Genomic DNA, 23,858 nt, shown 5'->3' with positions numbered 1-23,858 from the left:
ACGTACATCACTATGAGAAAGAAGATGGTGGTCACAGTACAAGATAAAGTAGAAAGTCTATTTTTGCGACCTTCACCTACTGGCGATCTAGGTAAGTAAAGTAGTACCTGTCTCACCGCCTTTTATAAGTTCTGTGACCAAGTCTTCAGTTAAAAGTTAAGAAATGTTGTAGCAAAATTTTGTTGTTCATTTATTTCATAGAAGAAAGAAAAAATGACATTTTACGCAGGAGTTTCGACAGGTCAAAATCGGAATTTAGACTGTTGAACCAGGTCGTATGTTGGAATTTACTAATTTAATACCTATTTTTCATGATCCTTCTAAAACAGTTTTCTTTAATCAGTTTTCTTCCAATTTAAGTTGTCGCACTATGATGCTGCAATGTCGACCTTCTGTTCACATTTTGCATTTGGAACATCCGCACAAAAAGGCAGGGTCCAAAAGACACTGGCCACATAGATTATTCAACCAGCCATCATTACGAATAAATTGACCAATTACAATAAATTACTGGCCACATATAGAAATAAGCGGCCATTTTGGTAAGTAAATAAATAAATTAGTAATTAATGGCGTAGGGGGAAAGGGGTCGTCGCGGCATACGAATCATTACATTAAAGTATCGACGTCTTTTATGGCGAGGATGCTCGACGGGTTTTTTATTCTGACGCTTCCAATTAGCTGGCACAGGAAGTATATCATGAGGTAGGTGGTGGCGATCGGATTGCCAACTTGCAAAAATGAACCTTAGGTGTTTGAAATAGGAATTACAATTTTAATGTATTATTTATCTATCGTCAATTACAGGGTATGTGGCTGTCATGGTATACTTATTTCTAAGTGAATTTGTGCTAACTATGGATAACGTTGCGGTATCCCTTACTGATTGAGTTATGTTGTGACTGCTTCCTGCCTTATCGACAACTGGTTATGAAAGTATCATAGACTTGACATATTTTTTTTTTGCAAGGAAAAAGACCAAGGAATTGTACTAATAACGAATTTATAATTTAATTAATAATTTACAAATGCGTTGAGTTACCTTATTTTAATATTGTGTGAACATCTTTCTAAGTATAATGTCCAAAACATACCAAATATTGATTTATCAGAGCTATGATAGCAAATAAAGCATATTTACAATAAACTCGGTGAAACAAATAGAAATAAAAAATGTAATATTTAGTCTAAATGACATGAATCGGCAAATTCGGTCTATTGCCCACTGGATCCTCAAGACTCCACCCTAAAAAATTGCCCAGCCCATTCGACCACCCTACATTTTTAAGGGCCTATTGGACCTATTTTTGGAATTTATCTAGTTCGCACTGGATACTCAAGATTAATAGTTAGTATATATTGCTTTGTTTAGTGGTACCTTACTCTCACATTTCTAAAAAATATAATCGTGTAGAAAATTGTTGCCTTGAAGGTATTGAAAAAGATTCTGTGAGGTCCAATGGAAACAAAATTATTTGACCTCATCAACTCTGTGCACTACTGGTACAGAGTTGATGAGGTCAAATAATGAGGATCCAGTGAGCACCAGGTTTTTGATTGGAGCTCAAATGGGCACCAAATAATAGAGGTCGAATTTTGGAGGTCCAAACGGGAAAATCGATTCTCAGTTGCTCAATTAAATTTGAATTAAAAAATCTAATAGTTTAGACTTCCTATCTTAATCTTACGTATACAATAATTTAGCTAAATACTAACAAATATTTACACCTTTGTAGTGGAAATTAAATTGGCTATGGCCTGTTTACTCTCTGTGACCCGTAGTTTCGATCCTGCAGGAATTTTAGGGCCCCTGGGCTATTTTTAGGCATTTTTCTGTATAGATCCCAGATGTATTTACTCCTGTAAGTAAGTATATTTTCATGGTGTACATTATGAGTTATATTATTATAATATTTATGCATTTTGTATTCAGGCAATTTGCGTAACATTAAGGCTTTGATGGCTTTTTATTTAATTACAGTCTAAGTACGGGGTTTTTTTCACACGATAAAAAGAGAGCCTTAATCAAGAATAGTATCGTAAGCAACATTTTTTTTTTCAAATAAAATGAAAACTATTTTAACGTAATAATGTTACGTGCTCTAATGCTACAACCAATTGTATGGAGTTCGGTTTCGTATAAACTCAATCGTTACATTACACAATAGTTTTATTCGAATTTTGTGATGTATAATATATATATAATACAGTGGACAACAATTGATTAATTTTTTCATCATTTCACTTGAAATGAGGTTGAACTGTAACTAATTTTGTAACAATAAGTAAATATTCTTGAAACATATAAGTATTTCCATGTGGGTGATATGAAAGTATTATATTGTATAATTTTTGGGTGAAATATATCTACTTTCTAATTACATAGTTACATCAAGAAAATTGCACTTATAGTTTTGATTTTTTTAAAAGAAACGTGTATGTAATTAATAACATTTTCCTACATTTCACTTATTTGACTAATTTAATTATTATATTACATTAACTAAAATTATTTTTTACAGTTTCCATAACACATTCATTTGAACTTGACCGTAACTAAAACTGCTTGATTGTTCCATTTTCCAATAATATCCATTCATTCTTCTTTCGTAATTCAAATGTTCACTTTTTTATAAAATTGCCAGCACTTAGCACAATTTACAAGTCTTTTCCGCTTTTCGAATCACAAACTTTGAATTGAGAACACTTCACGAAGATGGCGGCTGTTCGTTGTCACGCGTTCCCGCGTGCTCCAACCGTCAATGTGGTTGTAGGGAGTTCAGTATATTCATGTTGATGGCATGTTGGTGGCTGGGGGGGCCACCGAGGAAGCTGAGCTGCGGCCTGGTGGCTGCGGCCATAGCTGCGAAGAGGGGGGGTGCCCCTCCCCCGCCGAACAGAGCGAACGACGGCGGGAGCAGCGGTCGCGCGGACAGACGAAGTTTTTCAATCTCAGCTTCCTGGAGACGTTTCGCCTTCGCTCGCCGGTTTTGGAACCAAATCTTGACCTGTAAATATTATTGAGATATTAATAAATAAAATTCAAATAATTAGTCAGTACTTTATTCTTGTTTTTTCCTCGATATAATTGAAAAGAAATGTTTTAACTATTCAAGATTAACAAAACACTACAAAAATATTTGACAAGAAGGTTTCGAAGGAAAAACATAAGTGTAAGTTGTATAATGAGGGAAATGAGATGAGGGAGGTAGAGACAGCAGAACAGAATAAAAACAGAGCACACCAGTTTGCAGCAGTCGCAGAACCCTAAAAAAGGAGCTATCGCCATAAAAATAGTTTTATAAGGTGCTTCTGCTTTAATTTTCTATTCGAGCTAAAGGCAGGTGACTCTAATTAAACGTAAGACTTACTTACGTATAAATTACTTGGGTAATTGAAGGCTATATTGTTATACTTGATCGTTACAATAAAAAGTTTTAATGTGTTAAATTTATGATTGCAACATGTGTCGAATAGTAAATACATAGTTACATAACCATGAAATATATTTTTAGCAATTTATAGCAACGTTGTCTATTGATGTATCAGTAATTAGAAAACTGGAATATGTACGTCAAATAATGTGAGTTAAAACTAACGTAGACAGTTTTAAGGATAATCTATTACAATTACAATCGATTAATAAATAATTTAATTAATGCTCGTGATTCATACAATTTTGAGTTTTATTTTATACTACTTTGTGGCTTCTTACCACAATACCTAGTAAATACAAGGTACAGTGCCTTTGGCTAGATAGCACTAGCTACTGTGTTCCGATTTGAAGATTTCTGGGTTCGAAGCAGTGTAATTACTACAAAATTACTTCAAATCGGAACACAACAATGCAAGCACTACTGTTTGGCGGCAGAAATAGACCAGAATGAGGTACCCATGCAGACGACCTTTGTCCCTAAGCTCTGGTAAAACGAAGCTACTTCATAGGTTTTTTATAGACTTATATATATGTAAGGAAGGGAACTTTTTTAGTTTCCTCATTGGAAAAGTTTACGGGAGCTCAGATGATACACTAATACAGAGAGCTAAAGCAATCCAAGTACCTGAGTCTCTGTCAGCCTCAACGAAGACGAGAACTCAGCTCTTTCAGCGATGCTCAGGTATTGTTTGTCTCTGAACTTCTTCTCCAAGGCCAGAAGCTGCTGCGTGGTGAAGGGGGTCCGGGGCTTGCGGTTGGGCTTGTGTTTGCGCAGTTGGCAGCGCACCACTGGCGGACCAGTCGGGGGACCTGCTGGGGGAACAATTGTTAAGTCATCTTTCATAAATGTACTTCGATAAAAATATCTCCAACCTTTTGGAAGCTACGATTTATTATTTTTTTTGGCAATACACATAAACATTTCCTATGTCTCTTGGCAAGTGGAAAAGTCTGAGGTGCTTTAAATTATGGAGGATCCAAAATAATATTGGCCTGAGACTATGCGTTTTCTATAGAAAAAATTAAATAGAACTTGCACTAGTAGGGTGAGCTGCACTCATGGATTTAGTAAGTACTTACGAAGTACCTACTAATTCCTTGGTTTAACAAGTCAACTATTTTGACGTTGAACTTAAATTGCGCGCCGCTGACGTTTAGACAAAATGGCGTAGGTCCTTTGTGTTTTTCTGCGCAGTTTACACAAACATTATATTTAAATTTGTCCACAGAAAACGCATATTAAAATTGGTAATTAAAATGGGTGATATCCACTCGAAGCGGCCCTGTGTCGTTTTGTGTTCCATATTTAAAATGTAAAAATACTTTTTGGGGAAAAAATAAATAAAATATTTTCTTTTCCATTTCAAATGAAAAGTAGAGTGTTTGACAGGGTTGAAAATCATCAATTTCCAACCACATCTCGTACGGGAATTGATTCCTGTCAAACATTGCCTAACAATCGCATAACTTCCCTCTTGTTAATAACTCTCCGTTATCTCTCTCCACTTTTAAAACAACACCTCGTATCTCTCTATGGACGTGGTATGAATTTAGAATCTTAAACGTATGAAAATATCTACTAAAACCGCTGTTAATTTTAACGGTTCAGCATGCTTGACTGATTCGTGAGACGCTTGTTCTGTGGGTGGCCAAAGCAGCGTTGTGATAGGGCTGAAGACTCTACATTCGAATAGGACCACTGTGGATTAAGAGGCGAGGTGAGAGATACAATATCCTTGACAGTTGATACAGCATTCCCAAAGAGGGTTGCCGCCAGGCAGACGCAAAATCTCCTAAGGTTTTGAATATTAATTGGCGGAAAAATAACCCGTGCGCGTTTCTTTATCTTGCAAGGAATTGTAAGTGAAACGCACTCGTCTACGCAGTCAACCACAATTCCATACAAAAAAGCGCACGCGTTTCGCCTGCTAACAAGCGCCACCATCACATTTTTTATATAATGAATGGAAAACCAATAAATTGTCACAGGACACACTAGATAAAGGATTTTATTAAAGAAAAAAGGAACGAAAGAAGAATTTATTTGCAAAAAAACATGAGTTACAAATTGGCGTTAAAAGAAAAAGCGAAGCCTACATGTTTTACCGACTATGGGTATGCAAAAATCAATAAATGAGAAGCTTCATATTTACCAAATAATAACAAAATATGTTAACTTACAAAAAATTTTAATTTTATCTAATACAGAAATCATTTAACTATATGTATATGTGTCATACATCGTTATATATCGTTTTACATTTTATCATTTCAACCGATTTCAAAGCAATGATTTTGTTTTCGGCCATAAATTAGGCTTATTTCGGCCGTTTTAATTTTGGCCGAAGGCTGACGCTATTAGTTGAAATAATCTCAAAGATGGCAGCCCTATTTTACCTCCTAGGATATTATTTGGTGGCCATATTACATAACTGCGTCAAGGGATATTTTCTGGTTACGACTGCGACACGAAATTAGAGCTTGAAGTAGTAAAGATAATTGTTGCGCGTTGTGTTATTTTCTGCTAGACCTAATCGGACATTATTTTTCTTGGACAGCTTGTCTTGCGGCAGTTATACCAGTTTCTGTGTTGATAGCTTTTCTAAGTAAAAACTAGTAAAAACTTACGTGATAGATAGTAGTATTGCCTTCTACAAGTGTTGGATGTCAAACAGATTAATTTCACAAAAAATGTGAACTTCGAACGACCTTAGTCTGTTTGCTCATTTGTCCAGAATAGGAAGATAAAAAAAAATAGTATACGTGTCATAGTACAGACACTGAATTTATAGTAATTTCTATATAATCTAAGAGTACAAGGAACTCCAGGGAGAAAAATACAGAGATTAGTGATGTAAAAAGACTCGTACCTAAAAATTCTTTTGTCTTTCGTATAAATGTAAAAGTGGCGGTAAATCTTTGCTGCTCATCTGATAGGAAGTAGTATACTGTCATTTTAACGGTAGGTTTGTAATAAATTTGAACAGTTTGATGTGGAGGAAACTGTACTATTCTAAAACGAAAACCCTATTTCTGGCGTCGCGTAGGGTGTGAAATTCAACCGCTAATTTTATAGGCGAGGCCAAGAGGAAGGGGACACTGCTTAGTGCTGGCAAAGTGGGTCGTTCCGATGTGGCCACTCAACGGCCCACAGGTCATATCGTAGGAATAAACAGAGAAATGACCACTATATACTTAGGATTAAAAAATAAATATGTAAAACTAAGATCGTGCAATAATAAAATCTATTTTAAATAAAAATGTTTCGTCCACTATTTTTAACTTTTCGATAAATTCATATTTAAGTACTACATGTCGAACCTAAACTAATTATAAAAATATATAAATTAACAACATCTAAATTAACTTAAAATTATAACTAAAGTGTAAATATACAATTAGTTTATCTAAAAAAAATATCCTTAATCGCTATCGTCCTGCGCTAAAGTTCCCAGAAGTACCTACTAACTGTCATAAAAGTAATTTTCTCAAGTAAAACGCACTTGGTGTCATTAGCCGGATAATAATGATGAATCGATATTAGTGTGTAAATATTAAATTGTTTCATCGATGCATTCGCGTGTATAATCGAGTGGCTGGCCTATTGTCACGCTTCCGTTTTGAATAGCTGGCCTAATCAGCCGGGAATATTGGTTTAAGTTAAACAGGTAATTAGTAAGTAAATAATACCTTTGCAAAGATACAAATGAAAATTAATAATAAATAGACATAAGATAAAATAAGATGACAGAATACTTGGTCGATTTAAAAAAAGTTAAAGTTAGTCAAAATTATATTTTGTAGGGAAAAATCGATATAAGTATATTTTCATTTGATTTGGTGAGTATTTTTGTTATAATAATGACTATTTGAGTATGAGTATTTTTGTTATAATGACGGTTTCCGAGAATAATTCGGTTCAATTTTGGCCTAAGAAAGAAAGAAAACATTTATTTGCCAAAAACATGAGTATAAATATACAAATTGATGTCAAAATGAATTAAACCTACATGTTTTACCGAATATAGGTTACATATCTATATTCGGTAAAACATGTAGGTTTAATTCTATAGGTATAATATAAATAAATAAAGAGGAGCACGCTATCCACTACAAATCCAAAACAAAAAAAGAATTATAATGTATACTAGCACTAAATTCTATCCGAGTCTATCACTCATTAGAAATCATTTAAAGTATAATAACATTTATCAGTTAATTAAGACTTGAGGTGCTTTTTAAATAGATTTAAATTTATATTTTTATATTGATTTGGAATTTTGTTGTAAATTTTCGGTGCCATACATACTATGCTATTACCGATGCAATTACTGTGCTATTACCGAAGCTACAATTGGACTACGGTCGGGCACTTATATACTTTAAAAAAATTCTCACTTGTACCAACTCCCTAATGAATTAGACCTCTTAACTTATAAGTAACTTTGCCCTCATAAAATCAATCTTAATTTATGCTCGTATTCTAAATTAAGTATTGTTCGGTAATCAAATTATCCGTATGGTAATACTTCGATTTCCTTTTGGTAATGCGTTGAATATTGCAACTGACATTTTGATATTATCATCTTGACCTCTATTAACACACAACAACGAATGTAAGACTTGGCCAATTGTTAGCCAATAGTTGGTCACATTACACTACCTACACTATAATAATAATATTTGACAGTAAAACTCTAATTTGAACTCAAGTCGACCGCGTTATTTTTCTTATTTCAGTATTTTTCTTTCGCTCTTTTAGAAATATTTCTAAACGAAAATAGTGACAACAAACATACATACGCGCATTCAATATTTACACATTATTTCGAATATTTATCAACAAATGGGTATAAAATAAAATTATATAAAATAAAATTAACTGTGTATAAAATAAAATGTACCTATTCATAAATACATTAACACGATAATCAAATATCAATTTATTTATAGTATTGTTTTATTCTCATTAAATCATAATTAAAACTTTGACTCTAACATTTGTTTCTGTCATCTGTTTTGTTTGACATAGAAAAAAGTGTCCGATTTGATTTGATGGTAACTACCCTATTGGTTTATGCTGATTTCTTATACGTCTCAATTTTATTTCGATTTTCTGCATTTTCAGTATTTTTTTTTTTCATTCTGCCTTATTTTTGAAAACATAGACAAACTACCATTCGGGTTTCCAATGTTAAAGAAAAGCCTTAAAGATTATAGACATAGCGAGTGAGATGATATAAGTGTTAACTGATAACGGAAAAAATAATAAAAAACTTCAAAAAACCTTTGTTAGAACTCCAGAATATAAAAATCACTAATTCAAGACATCATACGATTTTGCTTCAAAAGGTCTGGGTCTTTTGCTCCGTGTTCCGTGGTTGTTATCGATCACATTTGGCTTCACAAAGACATCATGCCTTATTGGTGGACTGAGTGTACTGTCAAAAAACGTTGCTATTAAATAATTCAATTATGGTGCTAAACTTAACGTTAATTGGTCATTAGCCCAAATATATGGTAAGATGTTACTGCTGCCGACTATACATTATCGCGATACAGTTTGCCAAACTTTGACGGGTTCGCCATATATTGCTGGTGCTTCATACATTGCAGTATTTTTTTTATTTTTGTTAAAGCCAAAAAGTATGTAATTAAATTCAAATTAAAAATTCAAACAATTTATTCAGAAATTAGACCTTTTACAGGCATTTTTTCAAGTCAATTTTTATAGTCATTTCTCAAAAGTTACAAACTACATTTCGGAACGATCACTGCTGAGAAGAAATGCCGAAAGAAACTCATTTGAACAGTGTTGGTCCCTATCTTATTATTGTTTCTTACATTTTTTTCTAATAATATGTATATCACAGTACAATTAAATGATTGGGACATCAGTTCTATTGAATAGCCAAAACTATGTATTGGTAATAATATATGTATATTGGATGTATGGATTTCCATCGGAAGCTTTGAATACTTATAATGAATAATTTTCTAAAGTAAAATCTTCAATCGCGTTTTTCTTAGTTAATAATAATAAATAAATTCAATTATTAGTGTATGTTTTGGGGGAAATTAAATAGGGTCTCTAAGGGAGCATTGCACGAATCGTAGAGAAACACAAAATACTTACGACATTTTATCATAAAAGACTTAGGTTAAAGCTAGGTAACGATAAAGTTGACTGATGCAACCCACTCTAAATGAGTTCTTTTGATAATATTATTAAGTTCACTAAATAATATTAAAATTCAATAAAGAATCAGCCATTCGATCAGCCATTTAATTTTTTGCGTATATTCTGTTAATTTATGGGAAAAATGTGTTTGCAAATTAATTTACTTATAAAAAAGGAAAAAATTAAAATTAACGACAAATAAATATATTTAATTGCGAATAAAATTATAACTTCAAAAGAATGAACCTTTTTTTATCTATTATTAATAATTTATTCAATTAAGATAATTTCCCTCAAATAATTGGAGCTTTATCTAGATATGGTCTGTTATCATCATTATGTGAGAAAATAAAAATAAATACATAATGACGACATTAATTGTATAATTGTGTTGTACTTGTGTGTTGTACCTACCTAGGCACTAAAGTAAGTCATACATACCTATACATAGGCTGCTATTTATGTATCCGGAACTGGCCAATAATTCTAGAATATTTAAAAAGTAATTACAACATTTGAAAATAGAACTCTTCGGCTAGAGAATAAATATTTTTCATGTCCCTGTCATTTGTTTTTTTCAATTGGCGCCAATTTTGAAAATAGCTTGTCTTCATTGCCATGGATTTAACTCGTGAACATTTTCGCGCGATGATTTATTATGATTTTCGGCGTGGATTAACTCAAAAACAGTGCATCGAACAACTGATTTTAACTTTTGGAGATGAAGCACCATCGAAAACCACTGTGTATTATTGGTTTAAGGAATTTCAACGTGGACGGTCTATGCTCACGGATGAAATTAAGGAGGGTCGTCCTAAATCGGTAGTGGTACAACAAAATATTGATGCTGTGCGACAATTAGTAATGCAAGATCGTCATGTTACATACCGCGAGATAGAGGCGTCTCTGGGCATTAGTATGACGAGTATACACGCGATATTACACGAACATTTAATTGTTAAAAAAATTTGTTCGCGTTGGATTCCGCACAACTTGAGCGTAGATCAAAAACAGGCTCGTGTCGACTGGTGTAAGAAAATGATAAAAAAATACAACCGTGGCACGTCAAAAGCTGTTTATAATATCTACACAGGTGACGAAACCTGGATCTATGCTTATGACCCTGAAACTAAACAGCAGTCAACGGTGTGGGTCTTTCAAGATGAACCGAATCCAACAAAAGTTGTTCGTGCGAGAAGCACTTTAAAACAAATGGTCGCTTGTTTTTTTGGTATCAACGGACATGTAGCTACAGTGCCACTAGAGAATAGTAGGACGGTTAATTCTGAATGGTACACCACCATTTGTTTGCCAGAAGTCTTTGAAAAAATACGAAAGAACAACCCACAACGCAGAATCATACTTCATCACGACAATGGTAGCTGCCACAAGTCGGCTGAAACAAATAATTTTTTGGAGGGTCAAAAGATTGAATTGACGGGTCATCCGCCGTACAGCCCCGACCTGGCACCCAATGATTTTTATTTATTTCCAAACATTAAAAATAAATTACGTGATCAACGTTTTTCGAGCCGCGAAGAGGCCGTTGATGCGTTCAAAACACACGTTTTGGACATACCTCAATCAGAATGGAAAAAGTGCTTTGAAAATTGGTTTCATCGTATGCAGAAGTGCATAGATCATCGCGGAGAATACTTCGAGAAACAATAAAACCATATGTAATAATATATGTTTGTTTAATTTTGTTATTCCGGATACATAAATAGCAGCCCTCGTACTTGTCTATACTAAAACTAATATAAAAGACACTGGAAGAATAACTTTAATTTCTATGTTTAAGTAAGCAACTCAAAAAACTATTATACAGATTTTGATGTGGCATACACAGATATATAGGCTTTCAGCGGTAACATGTGCTACCTATTATTACGGAAAGTGCGCGTGAAGTCGCGGGCGGAAGCTAGCATAGTATAGACATGACATATATCACTGATTGGTAGTACGTAGAGACGAAATCGCTACACGTAAAAACGATGCTAATAATTATCCAAATAAAAAAAAACCTTGTAAACGTATGAATCTGCAGTTTATTCACAACACAGATTACAACAATCCAATTAAACCGCGACATTGACAACTAAATCCTATTAAGTAATCCCAGTAGCCGCTTAATTGGCCGCCATTACACAAACTGCTCTATACTCTATGGACTGTCATCATAACAAAATGGCCGCTTGGCGCGCGGGAATAAATACGTTTGGAGATGGATATTATATCTTCATTAGCGTTCAGAATCGCATTGATGTGTCCGCAGGTGGGTGCCTATACGATTGTCGTATTTTATCACCGCCCGAGGAAGGCTAGGCATTTGTGTAGACTGCTCCTTTTTGATTGTCTCTGGTTTGTGTGCATTGATTTGTTTAAGGTCGAGAGTAGGATGTTCATTGTACCTTGAGCGCTTTATTCAAAGTAAAAATATACTAATATAAATATATTTGTGTTGTTTATGTACTCGTATTTTCCAAACTTTTATTTACTTTCATCTGACCCCATGTTACTCTGTAATCAAATGTTGCTAGTTGAAATTCATCTACCTACTCAACTCTAGAGTAGAGTTGAAATTTTCCACGTCACTTCATTTTCCATAACTATGCATTATTATGATAAGTATATGACCTAATGGTATTCTTAGTAGTTTGTATTGTATTATTATAAAAAAAAAGAAAATTGCCAGCCTGCAGAATTGCAGATAAGTATATGCGTAAATTGGGCATACACCTTCTATGTTGGCCTGTCTAGTTAGTTAAATTCTAAACAAGGTCTTTGGGTTCAATCGACGGTGTCAACTGTCGATGATGTTAACCAGAAAATGTTGTCAGACAAGACAGGACCGTTTGTGACCTATGGCACTAACTATCTTTGCGGTGCAATTTTAGTACTTTGGTAATTAGTTTAGTTGAAAGGTCCCGAAGGCTTACCACGAAACATACAAACACGAAGCACGTCACTAACGTCCACATGCTGTCTCTTTTCCCCACATCGTGTAAAAAAAAGAGAGAACGTGTGGACGCAACAAGGTATTACGTGTCATATATTTCATGGTAGCCCCCTGGTTTACATCGTACTCGTGACTTATTGATTAATTCATATACCTACTTAAGCAAGCTAAATAAAATTTTCGCTCTTATTATAATCTACCCCACTGCTACGTCCGTGGCCTATTTTTGACCTCGGGTCAATTCCAAATTTCATCAAAAAATCAATGGTTTATCTGTGAAACCGTAACAGGATACGAGTAAGTATTGGATACATTTGTCATAGCCTATCCTGCCCTGCGTGTCCTGGCATGCTCCCTCAAATACCGTGTGTGTATAGTGGCGTCGTCGTCGTCGTAAGAAAAAGTGTTGGTATGATTAGCAGACCAGATGCACGCAATGAAGCTGCCGATTTATTTCAAAATCGATGCTTTGAATCGCAGCCATATTGTTAACAAAATGTGCAGCAATGCGTGACAAGGCGTAAAAACGTAATCGCAAGAGTAATAATCATTAGATTTATTATCAAATTTCATGCACGTAGTCTATCCGTGATTTTAGCCAATTATGTTTCTACGCTGAAGATTACTTACGAATCGGTAATTAACAATTAAATGCGATCTTAAGACATTTTCCGGCAAATAAGTATCGCCGGCAACTTACTGTTGTATGTAAGTACTTCTTTTTGTACCCATGTTCTCTGAATCGAGAAAAAGTAGGCGTGCATACGATTAAACTTTATCGAGAAAGGAAATAGAAGAATGCTGGTAATCGCTGCTACACGAAGTTAATCGTTGAAAAAAAGTTGCGAAGCAGTTGTTTATACGTAAGGAGAGTAAATGTTCTTTTTGTGAAAACTTGTAAATAACTCTAGTAGACTTAATGATAGCATAGATATGGCAAGACGGTTTTTTTTCTAGCTATACAGTTCAAATTGTCATAAACGCTTAGTGGTTAGGAATAATAGTTCGGTTTCACGACCAACTTGGTAAATGCTGGAATGCCGCATTTTTGTTCTTCAACATAATTGCAATAATGTTTCGCTAATGCCTTCGTGCGAATAAATAAAACATGCACGGATAATTCTGATATGGAAGTCGTTTTAGTCAAGTCTGACTACTTTACGGACTGGAGAGTTAACTTTCTGCGTTTGTTGAGGTGTCGAGTTTTGCGCTTTGAAAGGATATGCTTTCAAACTGCCCTGCATGGTTTTCGAGTAGGTAGCAAATGTGTGTAATATTTGTAAGAATCAATCTTCATTGTGGATATGTTGATGAAAATTTGCAATGATTTTGACGTGCTGTAATGTAATGTAATACAATAACCTCCAAAAGAAATGAAAGAAGAACATAATAATGTCGACTTCCCATACAAAGTCCGATAAACTAATCAACAAACTAATGGAAGAAAAAAAAATATTTTGACACAGAAGGTTTCTTTGGTAACTTTGGTGTATCATCTAAAACTGTTCATTTAATTTGTGCAGTATAAAAACATAGGTTACGTTTTCTCTTTGAAAATATTTGTATTTTTGTTTCTAAATAATACTTCAATTCAAAAATAACTGGAGCAATTTTGATAAAATTTGGCACAGAGACATACGAAACGTCCAGGAGTAATATGTTAGACGTTTCGTTTGTCTCTGTGTCTGGCTACTTTATTATGGTTTTACCTGAGCGAATAGTAGTAGCTAGTAGCCGCTAGTAAATAAAGGGGGAAAATATTATCTGGCACAAAATTAATATTGATTAAAACCACAAACGCGCACCGTGGTCAAACAAAATCGTCCAGAAAATATTAATTGTAATTTATTACAGTGTTATTGTTTTTTAATCATCGCTTTAAACCCGGCAGCCCTCATTTTATAGCGCCGAATAATTAAGACATAAAGATGTTCTCGGAATGATATTTTAAGACCAATTTCAAGTCCTCCAGCGAAATTACTAATATTACGCATATTGAGATTTTAATGTGAGTAGATAATTATTTAATGGGCATCTTTACTTCACTAATTGTCTGCTGGCTTCATTAAAACATAAGGTTTTTGTAAAATGAGGCACGAATTGGACAAAATCGAAGTTCTCTGAAGATATGAGGTTTCATTGAATTATTTTTAGATTTGTTTTCATAGTCATAAGTTTTATGGTAAAAATTAATGTAACTAATAAATGTATTGCCGATTAAACAATGTTTCTTTGTCAAATAAGCCGTTTAAATTTGATTGTAAGAATTGATGAGCATGCGACAGAGAGAAAAGGTTGCTGGTTAGGGTCAGGGGGCCCCCTGAGCGTAGTGGCCCAGGTGTATGATACTGACTAGCCCTCCTCTCTGGCTGACATCACTGATGTTCAACAAAATATGGGTTTTGTTCAGTCATGTTGAGTTTGGCGTAAAAAATCTTTTATTGGGAAAATTGTACCTAAATAAAATTTTTATCTTTTGTTGGTTATCTTTTGCTGTCGCCCGCGGAATCCTATATAGGTATTTTGGACATTGGGTTATTTACATCGAAACATTTCATAAAAATCGACCCAGCCACGAAGATGAAAGCGTGACATACAGACTTTCGAATAAATTAGAAGCGATGTAGTAGCAAGCATGTTAAGCTTTCAAAGTTAGTTTACCATTGACGCTTAGCTATATACTTAGCAACAGCGAGCAAGAATGTAAGCTAAGAAGCAACTTGCTTGATCATTCGATACATCTTCGTGTGTTTACGAAATTCTAACAGAGGAGAAAGTAACTTTTGTGAATTAACAAAAAAGTGTTTTGTAAATTTGAATTCGAAAGAAACTATTTTGCTTTAATTGGGAAGATTTCTCGACGAGGTCACGTCGGCCACTGACAATGAATTGGAGATTTAAAAAGGTCGACATTTTCTTCCCACCATTAAAGGGCAAACTCGTAAAATTTTCAATTGACAACCAATTTAAAAAAAGAAGGCGCGAACACGAAAACCAAGATGGCGGTAGCATTAAGCGCTAAATTGGCCCCACTGCCCAGCCATCAACGGCCGGAGTCGAAAGGCTAGCTTACAATTTCACAATTTGTCTGTCGTATGTTTTTGCGCTGGCCAATAATTGGCGCTCACCTGTGCCTGGCTGGCCAGCGCGCCAAATATGGCAACCTGACGTCGCAGACATTTCGCTTTTTAGGACTATCTGACAAATGTGTAATTATTTATTTAATATCCTCCGCGCACTCCTTTTGGGCACAATTCGCATACCGCGCTTAATGTTTTTCGGTTGGCATTACTGTAGTGTCACTGCTTGGCGCGTTAATGTCCCATATGAACGATATTCGACAATAAAACTTATTTTTGGACATTTTTCCTTAAATTTTAATTGTGATATATCAGATAATTAAATTTAATATAATCTGCCGGCGTGTATGGGTGTGGCATTTGTGGAGCTAGTCGATAATTCACGAGTGATAATGTAAAATTATTCAGTTGTGGTGTTAAAGGTGTAGTTGTTAATTAAAATAAATGTCAATTGCGGTCATAATTTCGAACGGGGTTGTGCTAAATTTCACCACTGTACTTGGGTGAATGTATTGCATAGTTTTTTACTTATCCGTCATAATATCCTATACATAGTAGTCTACTGCATGGACTCTATGAGGCGATAACAGGGACATTTTGTAAAAATTACGATTTTTATAAAAAAATCGGTTGTCATTGCTGCTATAAATGACATAAAATCGATATTAGTCTAAAAGAATGACATTATCGAAAAATTGAAGAATGATGTTCAGATTCAAATTTTATTAGCAAACTATTTGGCTGTATTCAGTTATATATTAAACGTGATATAAGACAACAATCAAGCAACATTATGCCGGCGACAGCCGCAAGGTCTGAAGTGTAGCCTTTATAGGAGGCATGCGTTTAGTATTCAATCGATCCAGTATCAATTCTCGATTTCCACAACTGATCGATTACGCGACCGAGTTCCCATGGATCGACTGAATGTTGGAGTAATTATCACAAACTTTAGATTCCATGTTATCGACAAAAACGCTGAAATTTAATTAAAGGAAATACGCGGAATCGCCATCAAATAGCGCTAAGCTACGAATTAGTTAAGTATGTGATAATTGGAAAGAAAAATATTTTTTAATTTTTTTTATCTATACTAGCTTTTGCTTGCGGCTTCGTCCGCGTAAATTACGTATAATGGGGGTGAATGTTTATATGAAATTAATGTCTGAGAAATTCACGTGGGCGAAGCCGCGGGCAAAAGCTAGTTTAAAAACAATGCTGTTTTATCATTGTGAAATAACTTACAATTATGAATTTCCGCCGTTGTATGAACACTAACGAACGATGAATACATATTTCAATTATATATTTTTATAATAATTTATTTATAAATTGGAACTTATGAAGATGTTTTTAGTCGACTAATCGCTCACATTTGTGTATTTAAAGGGACGAAAAAAATTGTCAAAAATAATTTTATTTTTCAAAATAAATTTCAAAATTAATTATTAATTTTCAAAATAATAATGAGATGAAAAAATCTGGAATCGAACGTGAATCGAAACCACAATATTATTTTAAACAAATTTGATAAAAAGCATGTTTTGCATGCCTTTTACATTTAAAAATCACAAAAACTTTTCTTGTTAACTTTAGTGTATAAGTAAGTATAGAAATATACTCGTAGTTTACACGTAAGTTAGTTATATTGAATTACATTTAACATATACTACTTTCGCACTGGGGCTTCGCTCCCGTGGGAATTTCGGGATAAAAAATACCCTATGTGTTATTCCAGATTATATCCTACCTGTGCGTAAAAGATTAACAAACTTACACACATACATCCTCACAAATTCACGCATTTATAAAATTATTAGTAAGCGACATTTCTCCTAAGGTACTGTCGTGAAATATCACATGTATAAACTGGAAAATAAAAATACGCGAAGCGAGTTTCCATATATAAATAAATTTATAAAAATAAATGACTCAACTACCTACTCATATAGATTTCAAATAAACAATATTTAATCAACGCGCAACGGTGTTACGGCTATAATTTTTGATATATTTAATATTATATTATTTTATCAAACCAATAAAGCGAACGAGTCAAATTGATTTATTTATAATAAGCGCCCGTATCAATCAATATTATAGAATTATTGAATTAAGGTTCCACAACACTATTGAGGCTATGATCCGAAGAACACAAATTAAAGAGTCATACAGATGTGGACCTACGTGTGTATGTGTATAACTATGACATGTATGATTTTATTTGTTTTTTTTTTCTTTTTAACACCGCATAATTTGTAAGTCTTACACATGTTTTTTGTAAATAAAAACTATTTTTTTCTTTTTAACTTTTTAAATAACAAAAAAAAAAAAACTGGCCAAGTGCGAGTCACTCGCGCACGAAAGAAACCTCATTTAAACAGTATTGGTCACAGTCATGACAGAAAGGTTTACATAACCATTATTGTTTCTTACATATTTATTGTATAACAAAGTATATAAAGTACATGGTAACATGGTAATGGTTTTTTGTATACTATAGTATACAAAAAAAATCTTATCATTGAGATCGAGTGCTAATAAAGAATATAGATATAAAACACGATTAAATGAAACAAAATAGGTATATGAGAATCAAGCTGTCCGAGAACTGGACAGTAACAGTTGGCAGTATCAGTTCACGAGTAGACGCATTGGTCAGCCATTGCAACTCTACCAGCTCTACCATGATAGGGGGAATCTCACATCCATTTGTCTCCAGGCTGTATCTCATAAAACAGTGATATCAGTCAGATAGTTGACATTTTCACAGATGATGTATTTTTGTTACCACTATGCTGTTTTTAGTATTTGTTGTTATAGCAATATAATATGTTTGTTTATATTGAATAATAGACAGGAAGCTTCTGCAGTTGATGCGTCTTATCAGACAGCGTTGAAAGTTTATTTAGAATCAAACCTATAGTCAGATTTTAACAGTACTTAATTTTAACAGTACATTCTAGTTTAAAATGTACACGAGGTATATTTCTGTACTTTAGCAATTTTCATTATGGGTAAATGAGGAACGCGTGTACGCGTGGAACCGTCTACACAACCACGGATAATACCTCCAGTAACACAACGCAAGTAATGTTTATCTATGTAGATAATGTTTATCTAGTATGCTGTTCTATCATAAAACATAATTGTTTTATGATAAAACAGTAGAAAAAAATTATATTCTTTGAATTTTACCAAACGATTCATATAGAAAAAAATGCGTTTCTCTGGCAACTAAACTACATAACGACTCATATTAAATTCTAGAAAATAACTTCAAAACGATCCTATAACTAAATTCGTCAAAACAATATAGAATAAGAATTTTACAAAATTTTGTTCGTATTTTTTGTTCGTATTTATTTAATTGAATGTTTGTTTGTATTCCAGTTTGTTAAATTAAATTCATTCCGAGTTTGATTCATATTTAGTTTTGTTAACTAAAAAAAATCAAGGAAGCTGTTAATTTGTCACGTCACGGGTTTTAGATCAGATAAAAAGGCGCCAATGGTGTTCTGTCAAAATTGTGAAATGATAGATTATGGATTTTGAAAATTGCCGAATATTTTTTTAAGTCACTAACAGTCAACCATTTTTTTCTAGTTTAAATCATTTGCAATTGGTCTGATACAATGTAGGTATTTGTTAATTAATATTGTGATGAACGACGTGTCAGCGCCCTCTAGCGTGTTGGTTTATTAATGACAGTCGCTTGGGACCGAAGTTGCATCTAATTTACCCTAATGATTGGTCTGAAAACACATGTCATGGTAGGTTATTATTAGGAATAGCTACAGATATCAACACTCTATCGGCAAACAATTCTCAAAACTTTCAATATTCATTTCGCTACAACTTTTGAACGGCTGAACCAACTTTGATCAAATATTTCTTAGGTAGTTCTATGTATAAAAATTAAGCATAAAAATTATCTATCAATTAAAAAACCGCATCCAAATCGGTTCACCCGTTGATGAGCTACGGTGCCACGTACACAGACAGACAGACACACTAAGCGGTCAAATTTATAAGGGTGAATTTCACGAGCGTTTAAAACTCCGCCGCGGGCTGTCATTAGTGTTTATTAAATTGTACCATACACAATAATCAATGTAATTATCCTATTTTATAAATAAGTAAAATACTGGTACAAAGTTAATTTTATAAATATTTAATAAAAAAAATATATTCTTTATTTAAAAAAAAAAGTGCGACACTAATGAAACTCTACACGGCGCGTTCAAACTGTCGTGAAATTAACCCATAACACCCCTCTTTTTTCGTCGGGGTTAAAAAAGCTCACATACATACTACGCAATGTACGTACTTGAATAATTGAGTTAAAGAGCATTGAATACTGGATTCATTGTGCCTGGTGCTAAGAGGGCATGACATTTGGATGTTGATTCCGATGAATGAAAAGACTCGTTCAAACGGGCGGTTTTTTGTTTAATATGCGTTGAAACATTATGTGTCAACGCCACGCAACGCTTCATTACTGTGTAAGTATATTTTTTATATCATTTTGAGCGAGGTTGAATTTAGAAGTTACTTATGTGCCCTAATTTCGGGAGCGTTTGTAAACCTGTGCGAACGCAGGGTAAGTAATTAAATTATAAAAAAGCCAACACAAAATGTAATAAATATTCATTGATTAACGATCAAATTGATTGCGATCTAATTTGGACGGATGTTTCATTACAATACAAAGAGCGATTAACCTTTGGCCACACAAAACCACTGTTTTTTTTTTGTTATCATCAAAATCCAAAAATGTGTACTATTTAATTTTTCTTTCAGTTTCGACACTATATTTTAATTTTATTAACTGGTGGCATGTGACGGGACCTCACGACCCTAGAATAGGACCACTCCGTATCGGTATCGTACGAGGCCAGTAAGGGACAAATAACTTTGGCAGCTGATAGACAACCGATGGATATTTAGTAAAATATACTAGATAGCTGATAGATATTTAGTAAAATATTAGCTTCCAAATTTTAAGGTTTATTTTTAAACAATTATTGGTCAAAATCAATGGTCGTGGTGTTTTATGGAACATACTTTTTTCTCTCTGTTTGGCCATTGTGAGGTCTGTGACAAAAAAATTGTGTGGTCAAAAGGTGAATGATTTTTTGCACGTACCACACACGTGGTCAGCTCAGTGTGGTGTTTTATCACAAAAAAGGACACAACATCATTACACAGTCAACCGTATGTCGAGATGCCTCGCATAGACCTCAATCCCTTGAAAATAACTCCGAATATGCAATACTTTGGATAGGTTGTCGACTGTATAGAATATTAAAATTGTCTCAAAGACATGAGTCCACCACGACAAACAATTTGTTTTTACTATTTGATTAATTTACGTAAACTTCATTGTATGTAGATTACTTCCGTTATTTTTATTGTAACTAATAGATTTAGTCAATTGATAGTTGATTGTTGTTCATTCGGTTCACTATTCACTATTGTACCTTGTATCCTAACCAACCCTACTAATATAAATGCGAAAGTTTGTGAGGATGTGTGTGTAGGTATGTTTGTTACTCTTTCACGCAAAATCTATTGGATTTATTGTTAGGATTTTCGTTGGAATACGGGTAGACTATACCTGCAATAATACATATCGGGGGCGCATCTATCAATTCATATTTTTCTACTCATGTACCAAATTACATTAAAATCTGGACAGTGGTTAAAGCGTAATCGAAAAATCCATCTCGCGGTTACCTAATTTTGAAGTTAACAAACAGTAATATGTTTTGTTCTGCTTGAAGCATGACCATGATGGTGCACCCAGGACAGGACGGCTCCATACTTTGGAACTCTTCAGCGGTTTACTGTATGGACATAATTTTTTGTCACTTATTGAAAGCAATAAGATTTCTCTGATAACAATAAAAGCATGCGTCATAAATTAACAAAGAAAATGGTCAAAAAATATACAAAAAAACATGTTGTGATCAACACATATTGTGATCTATTGCTATGATTTAAAAAATATAAATTACATTGTGTGCGGTATTGAAAAAAGTTTAATTTCAATATTTCGCGATATATCCGGTTTAGTCCGTGTACTTTTGCGATTGCAATAAATTAAACCAATGCCGTTTTCAAGTTGATTGGACAAATTGAAGCAATTTTTGAATGAATAGATTGACCAATTAGAACCGACCAGTATGGTGTGATTTTGCTCATGAAAAAATCATGTGTTGATAAAAAATGTATTTTCATTTGTTGCACAGTGACTAAGATTTTTTATAGTTTTATTATAGAGAAGGTAATAATAATAATTGGCCTTTTACACTTTTAATAATAATTGGCCGCTTGTTTCACTGGCATTGCGGAAAAAAATCTTCTTATGAAATTAAAAAAATTAATATGAATCACGATTAATTGAAAGTAAAAAAGTTTATGTTTTGAAAATAATTAATGAGATGAAAAAATTCTGCCATTGAACTGCCGGGAATTGAACCCACGCCCCTGACTATCTGAGACAGTGCTCTTTTTGAGATTTTTTTCATCTCATTTTTATTTTCAAAATTAAGTTAAAAATGTTTAACAAACCCATTTTAAGTATAATACAACAACATATTGTTGCAACTGAAGAAAACTCTTATGGAAACTGGGAAACTTCCGTCAAAATTTTCTAGGAAGGAAAATCCATATCACCAATCCATCCATGTCTAGGTACATAACAAATAACGCAAATCAAACCGAATTCTATTTTAACACATTCGCGCAGTTCACTCAGTTTATGTATCTTACGGACCGATAGATAAAAAAATGGAAATTAAATTTTTAGATGACTTAAAAAATATAGTTTTAAAAAACTTCCAAGTTCTTAACATAGGTATGTAATAATAAAAGTTTCGAACTAAGTATAAACATTTAATTGGACTATAGTAACCATTTTTTATTCAAAGTTTTTATCATAAGTTTTTGGAGAATTCATTGGCTTTGCAGAAAATGTTTTCTTCTGCAATGCCAATAAATTCTCCTCTCTTCTTTCCTTCTTATGAAAACAAATTAGGTAGCACAATATACGATTTATTAAAGGTAAAGAATGCAGAGCATATGTTGTCTGAACTGAATAAAAATTAAGTCATCATCCTCATTATAAAAATCATTAACTTACCGTTTGGCGAACCTCCCCTAAACATGGGGTTCGGTGCCATCCAGGGGAAGGCTCCAAATGGCCAGGAGGGGGGCGCCGGGCCCTGGTACAGCCGCGGCAGCAGCGGCTGTGGCACCACCACTCCGCTGCGGCTCTCCAGCTCGTCTCCATCGTTCCCCATCTCCCTCTCATCTCGCTCGTCTCTCTCATCTCCCACGTTCGACTCGACATCTTCAATATCGACATCACTATCATCGGTCTCGGGCGCCGCGTCCGTACTCTCCGCGTCATTGCTATTGGCATCAGGTATACTCGCTTCTTTCACAGGAGTATCAGCTTTCCCTCTCAGCAAAGAGTCCACGCTAAACGATATCCGGCCTTTGCCGCCGCTGTCGGCGGTCTCGGCGCGCTCGCATTCGAGCGACGTCTTCATTTCATCTGCTCGATGACATTTCAGTCATAAGCGATGTTACCCCCAACCCTATAACGCTCTTTGATGAACCATTCCGACCTAGTTATCAATGAACTACGAAACTCGCAGTCATCCGTTATATTTGATCGAGCAATTTACATCTGTCCGCGCGGTGCATTCTAATCAAATTACACTGCTCACGTCCTAGTCATTTATTTGACCACAACAGTCACAGAGCACAGCGAAAATGAATTAAATATCAGAACGTCTGTTTCCAAATTGAACTCAGGGTTGCGAATATGTACGAATACGCGCCGCGTCCGCGTAACGATTCGCGTGGAAGCGCGGTGAAAATCGCGCTAGCATTGGGGCGCAAACCGCGGCCCGCCTCTCCTCTCGCGGCGGACGACAGAGACGCAGCTACCGACCGAGGAATTTTAATAAGCGGCGCGGAGAGAGCGAGACGACGATACAATCCGACATGTGTGGAAACGCGATATTGAGGAGGCGGGGTCGGTCGCGCTCAAATTAATGGTCTCTGTGGAATTGGCCTTATATTATCGAATATAGACTTTCCAATTTGAATCCTATTGAGTTGTATTGAAGTAGGTTATTGAGTGTGAGTTGTGTTATGAAAGTGACGTAACGGAACTAAGAATGTCGG

At 34.4% G+C, this 23,858-nt stretch overlaps 1 protein-coding gene across 2 annotated transcripts; it reads right to left on the bottom strand.

The window, feature by feature from the left end:
- Positions 1-986: 986 nt before the first annotated feature.
- Positions 987-23,586, bottom strand: LOC128680562 (homeobox protein MSX-2-like). Of its 2 annotated transcripts, none has more exons than XM_053763793.1 (3): positions 22,804-23,586; positions 4,062-4,249; positions 987-3,008 (listed from the first exon to the last, which is right to left on the bottom strand). In XM_053763793.1, the coding sequence occupies exons 1-3, from the start codon at positions 23,213-23,215 to the stop codon at positions 2,760-2,762; spliced, it is 849 nt and encodes a 282-aa protein (XP_053619768.1). In that variant the 5' UTR covers positions 23,216-23,586; the 3' UTR covers positions 987-2,759. The 2 variants fall into 2 exon arrangements, with proteins under 2 accessions (XP_053619768.1, XP_053619769.1); XM_053763794.1 differs by having other exon boundaries at positions 4,062-4,246.
- Positions 23,587-23,858: the final 272 nt, after the last annotated feature.

Source organism: Plodia interpunctella, chromosome 24, assembly GCF_027563975.2.
Source record: "Plodia interpunctella isolate USDA-ARS_2022_Savannah chromosome 24, ilPloInte3.2, whole genome shotgun sequence".
NCBI lineage: Eukaryota > Metazoa > Arthropoda > Insecta > Lepidoptera > Pyralidae > Plodia > Plodia interpunctella.
The sequence above is the reverse complement of the archived record's forward strand: the minus strand, read 5'-3'. Positions and strand labels throughout refer to the sequence as shown.